The following is a 14,227-nucleotide window of genomic DNA, read 5'->3' as shown; positions in this document are numbered from 1 at the left end:
TCTTATTCAGTGTATCTGGGTTGGTTTTGTTGTAACTTGGGATTTTGCTTGTTAGAGGTATAAAATAATTTTTGTAATTTAGTTCACTCTGAGTCCTTGTTTTTCAACAAAGGAGTTCTAATTAATTTACCTGACTTGATACAAGGCTTTTTTTTGAGAACTGTGTTCTTGTAAATATTGTTGAGTGGTATTTGGCACCACAGTGCATAGTGGGGGGAACCTCTCTAGGTTTAAAAATACATGTGGTCCTATTGAAGTTGGCTGGATTATACCTCATTAGTGTGCAGAAAGAAGTTGGTTTCATTTTAGAAGTGTATCACCTGATTTTATGTAGACCTTTATTTTTGTATACTCAACTTCTAGTCAGCTGATAATTTTATCATCTATTTTCACCTAGGAAAAGGACCAGATGTCAGTCAATGTTTCTGGGAGTGTTCATTGGCCAATTCCTACAGAGACATCTTTGACCTCCTTAGCTCAAGTGTCTTTCTCCAAAAAAAAAAAAAAGTCTTTCTCTAAGGTTCAGTATGTCAGGTTGGCAGGCTGAATGACAGCACATATAGGATTCTTGTGAACAGTTGAAATGGCCTAAATTTTGTTGGATTGCTTAGGACCATCCTTCATCTCTTAGGTCCCAACTCCCTCTGTTAACCTCTCTTAGGTATGCTTTCTTCCAGCAGAAACGAAAGACAAACCTCTTTTCACACTCTCGTTACAGAAATCATGTGAATATTGGTGAGGAAGTTTTAAGACCAAGGTGTTGTAGGCTGTGTCCTCAGTGCCTGTGAAGATTCTTCCTTTCATGTAGGGTGTTTGAGCCTGAGGAAGACTGAGCGTTTGTGAGACCCTACTGGGTCTCTCTCCATGTCCTTGTTTATGTTTTCATATGTGTAAAACTTAGATTACTGTCAGAAAAATGAATTCATATTTTGAAGTAAAGCAGATTAGATAGTAAACCCAATCTTGATTTCTGAAGATGATTGTAAAATTCATATCTATAAAGCACTTTAAGGTTTTTGCTTGATTTTGTTTATTTTCTCTATACTAAGACTTGTTACATTTGTGATGAACAAGGAAGAGAAAGCAAAGCAGCCACTGGTGCTTGCATGACCTGTAATAAACACGGATGTCGACAGGCTTTCCATGTGACATGGTAAGTGTGTTTCTGTCATTGTGCAGAACTGAAATTCTTGTACTTTGTACAAGAGAATACGTTGTAAGTTAAAGGTTTAGGTATCCAGATATTTACAGTAAATTCTATTGAGATAGTTTCTATGTTCAGATATAATAAAGATGATTCTAGTAATTGAATTTACCAGAGTTAATTTTGAATAGGCAGACTCTGGTTCTCATGTTTTATTTAGTTTCATTTTATTTTAAAGTATTGGTGTTGGTTACCTATTGTTAGGACTAAATGAGCTGATATAGGTAAACTTACTGTAATGCCTGAAATATTAATATTAAATATTTAGTGAATGACTGTGTTTTTTCATTTTGTGTTTAAGAGGGGAAAAGGCAGTCACCATCATATTCACAGTAATTAGTGGCTACTTCCTAAAAAGTTACTTAGATACTTTTCTTGGCATAAAATTTCAAGAGCAAAGATAATCCTAAAATAAAATATTCAGCGTAATAGGCAACAGTTCAAAATTAGAGTCTGGGAATAATCCATGTACTTGTTACTTTTCAGAAATAGTCTATATCTAGCAGCCAGTATAGGCACTTGCTTTATTTGCTGAGCTTTTAGTATATGGATTTAAGAAGTCCATTTTAGATTACTTTTGGGGAGCAGAAAAGAGTTTTGGTTTCATAAATTCTGTTAATAATGAACTTAATTTTTAAAGATCTTGAAAGTTCTTTTTTGGGTAGAGATATATACTAATACTGTTGTAATTTTGAAATGTTAAATAACATTGGCAGTTAATACTGATGACAAATTGACAAGAAGATGGTCATAAACTTTAGTGCTTTGTGCCTTTTTTTTTTTTTTAAATGACTATCACAACTTTAGGTTTTGATTCACTGTCTTCCATTGTTTTTGACTAGAAAACACATGTTTTTGTTGTCTGCTGTATGGTTCTGTGACTGGAAGCATTTTCCTTATAACAGAATGTAATCTACATCTGTGGGCTTATCCCATCACAAGTCATTTCAGCCCTTTAGAGGCCTGGCCTTACTGTTGTACCTATGATACAGAAGGAAAAAGCAAAATGAAGTGTTAATTAGGGGGTTGGGGGGTGTCTTAAAGCAATTTAATGTCTGTTTGATGACATAAAACTTGTATAAGTCTTGATCCTTGTTAGAGATGGATGGATAAAAAGTTTATTATAAACTACAAAGTAATTGTAGAAAATATCAATCATGGTTGAGGTGGAATGTACTTGGTCACAAGTACACAAGTTCATTTTCTCCTTTTCTCTTAGGAGATGTTTAAGGTTTAATTACAAATCTTACATGCTTGGAGGGGATTTTAATTTTATATATACTGTAGTTTGAAGCTCAGTATGTGTATTGTTTGTATTTTATGTATTTTTTTGGTTTTTATTTTCAGTGCTCAGTTTGCAGGACTACTTTGTGAAGAAGAAGGGAATGGTGCAGATAATGTCCAATACTGTGGCTACTGTAAATACCATTTTAGTAAGCTGGTAAGAATTTATCTTGAATTTAAAATGATAACACATAGTTTTAGAATAGATTTGACTTTGTTTTATAAAAAAAGTGTAATAGCTATTCCCTTTCTCTTGATTTTTGCATGGGGTTGGCATGTTCTTTGCTGGAAATTAAAAGATTGAATAATTTTTAAAGACTTTGCTTTGTTTAGGTGCGTTTATAAAGGTGAATATTGTAAAATAATTTCTGTTAATAGTAAATGTTAGGATACATTTAGTAGAAGCAGCACATGTAAAGGACTCTGTAGTCTAACACTGTTTCATTTAATTTCATTTTTTTGATACTGGATTATATATTTTGTGCTTTTTCTATCACTCGTTTCTCATTTTTTGCTAGTTATTCTTTCCTTTCATTTTTATTTACTAGGAGAGAGTAAAACTAAAAGCTGTTTTGTAACTTCTTAGTTGACTATCTTGAGAAAAATGTATTTAAATACAACTTTGGGAATATTTCAGATTTTGCCAGTCTTTACTGTTACATAATTGCATGAATGATTGAGTTGGTAAAATTTGATCAGCTGTTACATATGTTGTGTCCATGTTCCTTTGAAGGATCAATATTTAATGTCCTAAGTGTCTATGTTTTTAGTTTTTAATGATAACAATTAGATGTGTACACTGAAAGTTTAAGTGTTCTTTGTTTTTCTTTAGTGTTTTGGTTTTTTTCCCCCTTATTACCTTTCCTTTGTGAGTGGGGCTATTTTTTCTTCTTTTCTTTTAAAGAAACAGTATCATTAAGAGCCCCTTTCTCATGAAATCAGCTCATGACTATTTTGGTTCATACATATTAAAATACTTAAGATTTTCTAAATATATTGTTTGATATTGAAGACTTTGATTTATTTTAAGGGCTGGCAAAGAATATTGAAGTGTTCTAATAGAAATTTTGAGAAAGTAGAATTGAAAATTTTGCTTCCTAGATGTGAAAAGCATATCAGAATGTTAATTTTCTAAATGGAAGATGATATAGAAAAAATCTAGAAATAATGAAGATGGATTTTGAGTTTGTGCAGATAGGATTTTCTCACTGCTAGTTATTGACACGTTGGTACCCATTTGCTAGAGAGGAAGAGTCTTCAATAATTTAGTAAGATTGTATAACCTCTACATTTGCATGGACTTTGAATACCTTTCATAGTCATTTCTATTTAATTTAAACTGGTTATGATACCACTAAGTTTTAAACACTTCAAATAACTCTCACTGGCATACTTTATTATGGAATTATATAAGTATTTTAAATAGAATGTGCAATACTTTCAGTAATGCTTTGAAAAGTGCATGGGTCTAATGCTGATATTTCCTTTAATTTTTTTCTTAATGAACTGCAGAGACAAGTTTTTAGCAAACTGTGCCTTAATACTGAAAATATGAGATTAAAAGGCTGCTTGCTTTTCCTAGTATGGCAAAAAATAACTCTTCAAATAATTTTCTTTTCTTTAGTCTTGGCGTCCTTCCTCAGTATGGCATTCTCTGTTTTGGTTGAAACTCCTTTTCTTTTTTAAAGAAGACATTGAAATTTATAGTTGATTTCTTTAAGGGGTGGTTTTGTGATAAAGTGACATGGCTATTGCTTATTTGAAATTATAGTCTGTTTTCAGACATTTTAATAAATGTACAAAAATATGGCATTCATGTTAAATTTAGGTTTAGATTTTCTTTTATAATGAATGTAATAGATAATACATATGGATGATTTCTAAATTGGATTATATAGTTCAAAATAGTGAGAATTTTTTTTTAACTTCAGTAGACATTTTTAAATACTACACACTTGAATAGGTTAAGCCTAACAAAAAGATTATTTAAAATTTTTTATATACATATACATGTATGTATATATATTTTCTTTTTTAGAAAAAGAGCAAACGGGGATCTAATAGGTCATATGATCAAAGTTTAAGTGATTCTTCCTCTCACTCTCAGGATAAACATCATGAGAAAGAGAAAAAAGTAAGTGGATTTGTTGTTGCTATATATGTAGCACATCTACTTAATAGATTTTTTTTTCCTTTTTTAGATAAAATTAAGTTCTTGATAGATGGATGGAGATGTTGAAATACTGAAAATTTTTTTTACTAATTTGAGAGTATAAAGTAAAAAAATAGGTTTAAAATAATGCCAATATGTTTGTATGGCAGAACCTATTTCCACTGAAAATTTGGAATAGAAATTGAAAGCTTGAGAGAGATTTCTTGCATGTGTTGCTGTGGTCATCTTATGAAATCTTCAGGTGACTTCAGCAATAATAGTTTGTGTCTACATATTTTTAACTGATATTTCACATGTAAGTAAAAATCTCATCTGCTTTTTCACTTTATAATGGAACAGTTTTGAAATTCTGTATATTCTTGACTGTTTTCCCCTGCAGTGTTGGTAATAATAATGGTTTGTTTTTTTGGTTTTTTTAATGGCCAAATGTCATACCATTTGTTTGAGAATATTTTTTCTTTTAATAAAGCACTAAAAGCTTGCCTGATACTAATCTGTCTTCTTCTGACTTACCTGTTTTCTGCTTACATTTTTATTTATTTTAAGGATATGAGTAATCTTTAGTGAACTAATAATGAGTATTATAATATCATTCATAAGACATAATTGTCAGCATAGGAAAAGGATACTACTATGAATTGTTTTTAACAAAGTGAGCATAAAAAAAGACCTCTTTAATTAGAAAATAACATTAGCCTTAAACATTTGGTATAAAATAGTTTGAAACATTTTCATGTTTATAAATACTTGGGATTTGGGAATAGATTTGGTTTGAATTTCTATGCCTTTTTTCAAGGTAAACGTTTTAGAAGCTTAAATTTTTAATTTTGAAATTAAATTTCCATTTGTGAGCGAAATAATAATTATAACTTTATCATCACTTTTAGAGCATTTGTTAGGTTTATATGTATGTTTTGTAAGTTGTAGGCAGCAAGTATACATGTTCATCTTCTTTAATGAGGTGGTTTTGTGATAGTGACAATTACAGGGTTCTATCTTGCTGTCTATTGTTGTTTGGATTGCTGAAGGGGAAATGGCAGTTTGGGTTTAATTAGCAGTTTTACTAAGAAGCACCATGAGATTTTATGTAACCCTTTGAATCCACAAACGAGGGATACAGGTAGGACTCATTATACATTGTGAGGAGAAAGTCTTATTGATGATAATTCTGTTCGGTCATTTCAAGAGCATTATCTTGTTTAAAGAAGTGTTCATGGTACGATTGTATTTATCTTAATATATCCCATCATGATATTTTTAATAGTTACTAAATATGTGTTAATATATAAATATATTAAAGTATACTACAATTATCAAATGTAGTATGGTGTTTAATAAATACAGCACTATTAGATTTATTTATTTATTTATTTTCTTGAGGAATGAGATTTTTCATTTTAGTCTTACTTGCCGTTGTTGAGTCCTAGATAAAAGCATTGTGTTTAGTCAAACTTGTTTAGCTATAAATTTTAGCAGTTGGTATTTTCATTAGTTTATAAATACTACTTGCATTTTACCTTTGGCATATATAAGTTTAGTATAATTGATTTTGTTGTCAAATTTAAAATCCATTCGTACATTTTATTTTGTAAGTTTTTCTGATCATTTATAAAGGCTGTGAGGTAAACATTAGTATAAATTTATTGTTGTTAGACTTGTTTGATTGCCTTGGGAATGTTTGGGAAAGAACTTTTTTATTATGGTATGATGTTAAGGAAGTGATAATATATCTGAAAAGATTGGGTTTGATAGACTGTCTTACTCCCCATCCCTCTACTTCTTTTAAGATTTTAATATCTGGTAGGTTTGTCTCAGATATGCTTATTATATTGCAAAATGTTACATCGACGATAACACTCATAATCCATTCATGTTTTAGTATTTTAAAATACTTTATATTGTGAGCTAAATTTTGGTGGTATTGTTCATAAAATATGTTGAAGTCACTCTCCCTCTGAAATTTTTTATCTCCTTCATACTGGCACATATTTTAAAACATTTTAAAGTAATCTTGTGTTATATGTAAGTGGTGATAAAGAATATTTCATACTGGGACACCTGGGTGGCTCAGTTGGCTAAGCGACTGCCTTCGTCTCAGGTCATGATCTTGGAGTCCTCGAGTCCCACGTTGGGCTCCCTGCTCAGTGGAGAATCTGCTTCTCCCTGTAACCCTCCCCCTTTTTGTGCTTTCTCTCTCATTCTCTCTCTCTCTCTCTCTCTCAAATAAATAAATAAAATATTTTTAAAAGAAAAGAAAAGAATATTTTATACTAAATATTGTGCTATCCAAATCACTTATTTTAAAATGAAATCAATGATTATAAGTTAACTTTTTATGTAACTATGAGAAAATTAAAAAATACATAGTTTTTGCTTTTCAGAGAATTTCTCTGTGACCCAAGATATATTAATACTGGTTAGATACTACTTGTGAAATCCCAACAAGGAGAGTGGAAGTTTTTTTTTCTTTTTAAAAGATGTATTTATTTATTTTATTTATTTGATAGAGATCACAAATAGGCAGAGAGGCAGGCAGAGAAAGAGGGGGAAGCAGGCTCCCTGCTGAGCAGAGAGCCCAATGCTGATTCCAGGCTCAATCCCAGGACCCTGAGATCATGACCTGAACCAAAGGCAGATGCTAAACCCACTGAGCCTCCCAGGTTCCCCGAGAGTGGAAGATTCAATAGTGAGATACGACTTTGAATAAAGGACAGTTTCCAAAAAAAGTACATGTTTGAAATGAGTTGAAGCTATGTAGAGGAGGGGTTTAATTCATTCATTAAATAGTTTGTATCATCAGGTATTGTTTAAGAAGAGTATCTTCTAGGGCGCCTGAGTGGCTCAGTGGGTTAAGCCTCTGCCTTCAGCTCAGGTCATGATCTCAGGGCCCTGGGAATGAGCCTGGCATCCATCTCTGCTCAACAGGGAGCCTGCTTTCCTTCCTCCCTCTCTGCCTGCCTCTCTGCCTACTTGTGATCTCTGTCAAATAAATAAATAAAAAAAATTTTTTTTTTTAAAAGAACATCTTCTAAGATGATTAATGTGCCTTGTAAAATAGAATTTTCTTTTAAGCCTAATAGTTTTGTATTACAGAAGCATTGCCACAGAGTGAGATGTAGACCAGGGTTAGGAAATGCAGAGATGTATCAGACATGTGTATGTGGTTGTGTTGGGATATTCCCAGCTTTAGAAAGGATTTTTTTCTGGAGGCTAATTTGTAGGTCTTTATTTAGAAATCAGTGGTTATTTATTATATTGAGATAATCTTGTACCAGTTCAGTTGATTCTCAAACACATCCTCTCCCCACTCATTAATGTTAACTAATCCATGATGTATTAAAAGTATAGCACTATATTTCTAATAGTTTACAGCAAAGTCGCCATTAGTGACAGTATTATGTGGAAATGCATTCATTTCCAAGTAGGTTTGCCAGAAAACTGTCCCCTACTATAGCTAGAGGGATTTATCTCTTGATGTGTTCATCATCCCTCTTACTTACTTTTGATTTTCTTCTGTTATTATTAACTGGCAATAGATAAAAAAGGTGTTGTCAACGTAAAAACTGTTAGCCTGTGTTGGGTGGGTGTTTGTGGGAGGTAGATTTTTCACTTAGTGTTTTCTGAACCTCAAGGATTGACTGGGCTTCCTTTCCTTTAAGATTACTCATCTCTTTGGAGAGAACTGGGCTGGGGTGCCTGGGTGGCCCAGTTGGCTAAGCTAAGCATCTGCCTTCAACTCAGGTCATGATCCCAGAGTCCTGGGATGGAGTCCTGCATCAGGCTCCCTGCTTAGTGAGGAGCCCACTTCCTCTCTCTGTCTGCTGCTCCCCCTGCTTGTCCTCTCTCTGTCAAATAAGAAAATAAAATCTTTAAAAAAAAAAAAAAAAAAAAAAAGAACCGGGCTACTCTTTGTGGCCCTCAGAGGAATAAAACTCTCATTTCAGAGTTGTCATTACTTCTTTATGTATCGTTTTAAAACTTTTCAGCATTGAGAGTTACCTGTCATTTCCTTCCCTTTTTTGTGTGCTTTCTCCTTTTGGAAATCTTCCACTGAGGTTAAGCTTTAAGCTTCACTACATGTGCAAAGAATTAAGATAGCGCAGGGCTCTCAGTTTAGAATGCCTGGGGTGTGTGTTTGGTGGGGCTAAAGAGTGACAGGAGACTACTTCGTTAAGAGGGAGCCAGTTCCTGGGGAATTTTATAAGTGATGCCAGTTTGATTCTTCATTCTGAGATGTTGGGCAGCCAGCCAGAGAGAGTAAAATTTTTTAACTTTGCAATAATTTTAGACTTGAGAGAAGTAGAAAAATACTATACATTATTTCTCTATACCACTCACCAAATTTTCAAAATGTTGACATTTTAAGCTTGTCCTTTTCCCCTCCCCTCTTTGTTGTCCCGCTTTCTTACTCTCTATATAATCTTTTTCTGAATTATTACAGAAATTAGAAACCGAATACCCCTTTAGCCTGAGTGCACTATTTTAATGTGTAGTTTTAGTAAAAAATGGAATTTCCTACTTGATTACAGTAAGGTGATCAAAATTAGTAAATTAACATTATTCACAAGGCTGTTAGGTAATCTGCAGGTCCTATTCAAATTTCACCCACTAATATCCTCTGTTCTGAAGAGGGAAACTTTTCTCTGGTCCAGAATTCAGTCCAGGATCACTGCATTTAGTTTTCATGTCTCTTCAGTTTTCAGTCTATTCATTGTGGAATATTTCCTTATTCTTTGTCTTTCATGACCTTGACGTCTCTGAAGCCTTGTTTTAGGTTCTTGGAGGCATTGGCCTGACCTTTTTTTTTTTTTTTAAGTCATTTATTTACTTGACAGAGCATATGCACATGTGTGGGTGGGGGCAGGAGCAGAGGGAAGGGATCTCAAGCTGACTCTCCCTGAGTGTGGAACCCAACGTGGAGCTGGATCCTAGGACCCTGAGATCATGACTTGAGCCAAAGTCAAGAGTCAGATGCTCAACTGACTGAGCCACCCAGACACCCCTGCCTTCATCTTAACCATGGATTTTACATCCCACCCTTGTTTTCACTTTTTGGAATGGTTTTCTGAGTGGCCTAGGTTTTGTCTTTGTCTGGAAACCATCCCTTGCTTTTATACTATTTGCTTTTTATAGAGTGTATTAATTTTCAGAACCAGCGAGTAGCCTTTCCTAATTTCGTTTATACTCCTGTATTTTTTTAAAGTAAAAAATTAAGATTACACTTTCAACATACTACCTAAAAATTTACCTTAGTTAAATCATCCAATTCATTAAATATACTTTCTGTTTTCTGTGTTACCATAGGCAACAATGTTGCTTAACTTCCAGCTTCTATTTAACAGGGACTCCCTTTTCCTCTAATTTTCAATTAAATTTCTCTCACTTGCTTTTATGCTCTGGATAGCAGCCTCCTTGGAAGGCCATAAGTTTTCTAGTAACATCTCTTTAGTATTCATCAGGTTTTTCCACTCATGATCTCCTGAAAGTCCTTCTAGTTTTTGTCCATTGCTTCATTCCATGCAACTTTCACAGTTTAGGTTTTTTTGTTATGGTAGTGTCCCATTCCTTATAACAAAGTCAGAATCAGTGCTGCAGATTTCCCTAAAATTTAGTGGCTTAATTATAATAAACATTTATTGTCTCAGTTTCTGTGAGTCTGGAATTTGGACTTAGGGTGTTTCTAGCTCAGCTTCTATCATTAGATTATAGTTAAAATTGTGGCAGGAATACAGTCATTTGAAGGCTTGATTGAAGCTGGAGGATATGCTTCTAGGATGCTTTGTCATGTGGCTAGCATGTTTTTGCTGGCGGAGCAAGAACCTCATTTTCTGGCCACATGGATATTCATGGGGCTGCCTAAGCCTTCTTAGGACATGGTACCTAGCTTTCCTCAGGGTGAGTGATCTAAGATAGGGTGGAAACTGCAGCTTTTTTGTGATTCAGCCCCAAAGTTACACATAATTTTTTTCTCCGTTGAATGCCTATTTTTAAAAACATTTAAAAAAAAAAGATTTTTACTATTTGACAGAGAGAGAGAGATCACAAGTAGGCAGAGAGGCAGGCAGAGAGAGAGGGGGAAGCAGACTCCCCTCCAAGCAGAGAACCTGATGCGGGGCTTGATCCCAGGACCCTGAGACCATGACCCGAGCTGAAAGCAGAGGCTTAACCCTCTGAGCCACCCAGGTGCCCCTAAAAACATTTTTTTGGTGGTAAAACATACAGAATATCATTTGCCATTTTAACCACTTTTAAGACACCCATTTTTGCAGTATTCTGTTGGTTACATAGAGCAACCTGTTCAGTTTCGTTGGATACTTCCTAGGCTACTTAATGGGTAACTCTTGGAGGCTGGCTACTACACCCTTAGAATTGAGTAGATACCCTGTTTTCCATTAAATTTTCAAACAGCATCCATTGATGATTCTATCTGAAATAGTGTTTGACAAAAGGTGATTTTCCATAATTCATTTTATAGCCATTAATTGGCACTCTGTAAATTAGAGCTTCTCTCCCTTTCTCACTTTCTTCATCAGTAATGGGGAAGGGAAGATTCTGCAGAGGAAATCAGAAGTAGCCCATAGATAAAGGAGGAAAGTTAGAAGAGACCATACCTGGAGAAGTGATTTTGGAATCCAGAAGTGAGTATTTCAAGAAAGTTAGTGCTCAGCAATTAGATTGCATATGAAAGATCAACTAATATAAGGCATAATATATGTTCTTTGGATTCAGTTCTAAAGAAGTTGTTGAGAAGGAGTCTCAGTGTAATGGTCAGAGGAGAAACCAATTGATGTCAGTAAATGAATAAAGTTGGTATGAGGAAATATAAATCATGAGAGAATATTTAATCCTTTTAAGAAATCTTGAATGTCAGGAAGAGGGGAGAAATAGGGCAATAACTGGAGGGATATATGATACTAAGATGTAGTAGTGGACAATAAGAAGAGTACTGTGTCCTCTCCTATTGCAGGAGGAAGAAAGAGAGAGGCATTTAGGCGAGTAACTTGTTCATCTGGATAATGAAGGAGAGAAAATAGGTATGGATAGAATCATACGGGAGATATTGCGAGGTAGAGTGGACATAAAGTTAAGGAAAAGGAAACAAGTTCGTTCTTTTCACATGTGTTTAAAGTAGTGGGTCATGAGATCCAAGGTTCGATAATGGGTGTCAGTGAAACTGGGGTACAGGGTCACATAGATTTGGACAAAATGTTGGAGCAGGGGCTTGGAAGACTGACTGAGTGATGTCCAAGAACAAGTAAGTGTGTGAATCAGTCGCAAGGTGTGGATAAAGTGTAGATCATAGTATATGTTCAGTATTTTACTGGACTGTTCTGACAAATCTTATGGGTCTGTCACATTTATACACATTTTGTGAATAGAGGCTTTGTTCAGATTGTCTTTTCAAAGTTGTTTATGTAATGTAACAGCTTTGGGAAATGGACACAACATCTTAAAGAGCAGAGGGCAGATTTGCTTACAGCCATGGAAAATACAGAGATTGTATCTTTTTCTGGGATAATTGATAGCAGGCCTGCTTAGTGTTCAGAATTAGGTTCCCTAAGCCCATAGTTCCTCTCCTGTAACGCAACGCACTATGTGTGTAAGCATCATTTGGCTCTTTCAAGTCATCCTGTCAGAATTAGGGTTTAGGGAAGCCCATGGAATTGGGGAGCCAGAAACCTGGAATTCTGGCTACTGCTATTGCTGTGAGTGATAAAGCCCTTTGTGTACAACCCAGGAGTCTTGTGTCATCTTCAAGCATCCATGAAACTGACAGGCTAACTTGTTAGATTTCAAGTATGATATTAGACCCTTCCTGATTTTTGGCACAAGATGTTATTATAGGCATATTGAAGAAGAGAGAATTGAAGTGAAAACTGTTTGAATTGAGGATGTTTGGTGATTGCGAGATATGTCCACTTAGGATTAGCCTTTTTTTTGTTAACACATCCACTCTTGTGGTCAGGGCTGTTGGGATACTATGGTTGAAGGTCTTCCCAAGATCACATGGAGTAGGGAAGAATTAACCTAAAGAAAAATAATGGGCTGATAAAAACAAGAGATATCTATTAGTACAGGACAGAGCCCGGATTCAAGACCAAGTATGCCTGATTCCAAAGTCTATTTTCAGATACCTTTTGACTTACTTGGAGGTTTAATAACTGCATTTCTTTAAAAGTTAGATAAATCAGATATATAATTCAAAATTTAACTTATTATACATATGGTGAAGTTTTTGCATGTTTTAAAAAGAATACTAATGCAAAGAATCTCTTAATGAATCTATTTTTCTTTTTTCTTATGAATCTTATACATTGTTCCAAGATGTTCTTATTTAGATTGGTGAATGTTTGGGGGTGCCTGTCTGGCTCAGTCAGTAGAGCATGTAACTCTTGGTCTTGGAGTCATGAGTTCGAGCCCAACATTGGGCACGGAGCCTACTTAAAGTAATAAAAAAAAAATTATACGGGTGAATGTTTGGGAGAAGAGATTTTTGAAAAGCTTGTAATTTAGAAGAGATAGATACCTTGTCAAAGAGGATGCAAAGTGAGTTACAAGTTGGTGTGAATAACTTTTTTGAAAATTTTCTTTTTTTTTTTTTAACACTACATTGTCTGTTTTTTCTTTTCCTTTTTTCTTTATTTTTATTTTTTTATTTGTTGGAGAGAGAGGAGAGAGAGCATATAAGTGGGGGAGATGCAGGCTCCCCGATGAGCAAGGAGCCCTGTGTGGGACTCAATCCCAGGACCCTGGGTCATGACTTGAGCCAAAGACAGTTAAGCCACCCAGGCATTCCTGAAATTTGTCTTGAATTCAGATGTTGAAGACAAACATTAATACGGTGTGCATCAGTTAAATGGCATATCCATGAAATGGGATTTAATGAGTAATTAAATTGGCTGATGGCTAAGTTCTTTCGTCTATAGACAAGTTATCATTTTTTGTAAGGTTAAGATTGCACAAAATATAAAGACTCAAATGTTTAAATGCACTTAGGTGTTTAGTTCTATTCCAGCTATCTAAAACCATAGCATTATGGAGACTAAATGACTATAACAAATTGTTTTATAATAATAACACAAATATTTGTTAATATATTATCTGTATTAAACTAGTTCAGTTTCCTTTTTCATAAATGAAGAAATAAGGACATGAATGTTAGTTGTATTTTGCCAAATTCAGTTTGAATTTTTTGTGTTTATGAAGCCAGCTACTAAATTCAAGATGCCATACTCATTTCCTAGGAGAACAAATTAAAAATCTAGAGAACCACATTGACATTAAACAGTTTGTCCAAAGTTAGATATTTGGGAGCATAATAGTGAGAAAACCCATTTGTATTTTTAAACTTTTGTGCTCTCTTCATTTGACTTTCATGTATTTCAGAAGTATAGCTACAGGCAGTGAGAGTGGAAAATAAGACAGGTAGAAGTTTCTGAAAAGTTGTTTATTGTATTTCATCTGATTTGATTTGGGGCTGATATATATAGACCACTAAGAACAAAGAAGGGAGGGATGCCTGGGTGGCTCAATCAGTTAAGCACTGCCTTTGGCTCAGGTCATGA

The 14,227-nt window shown here is 34.4% G+C and overlaps 1 protein-coding gene across 11 annotated transcripts in view; it reads left to right on the top strand.

Moving 5' to 3' along the window:
- MLLT10 (MLLT10 histone lysine methyltransferase DOT1L cofactor) overlaps positions 1-14,227 on the top strand; it is a 234,646-nt gene that overhangs the window by 107,171 nt on the left and 113,248 nt on the right. For 10 of the 11 annotated variants that reach the window (XM_059404205.1, XM_059404206.1, XM_059404195.1 and 7 more), the window contains 3 exons: positions 1,050-1,153; positions 2,552-2,645; positions 4,527-4,622. In XM_059404205.1, the coding sequence (XP_059260188.1) occupies positions 1,050-1,153; positions 2,552-2,645; positions 4,527-4,622 (294 nt within the window). The remainder of the gene's footprint in view (positions 1-1,049; positions 1,154-2,551; positions 2,646-4,526; positions 4,623-14,227) is intronic. The other variant, XM_059404201.1, reaches the window with a different exon arrangement.

The sequence above is a fragment of the Mustela nigripes genome, chromosome 6 (genome assembly GCF_022355385.1).
Source record: "Mustela nigripes isolate SB6536 chromosome 6, MUSNIG.SB6536, whole genome shotgun sequence".
NCBI lineage: Eukaryota > Metazoa > Chordata > Mammalia > Carnivora > Mustelidae > Mustela > Mustela nigripes.
This window is presented reverse-complemented; position numbering and strand designations above follow the sequence as displayed.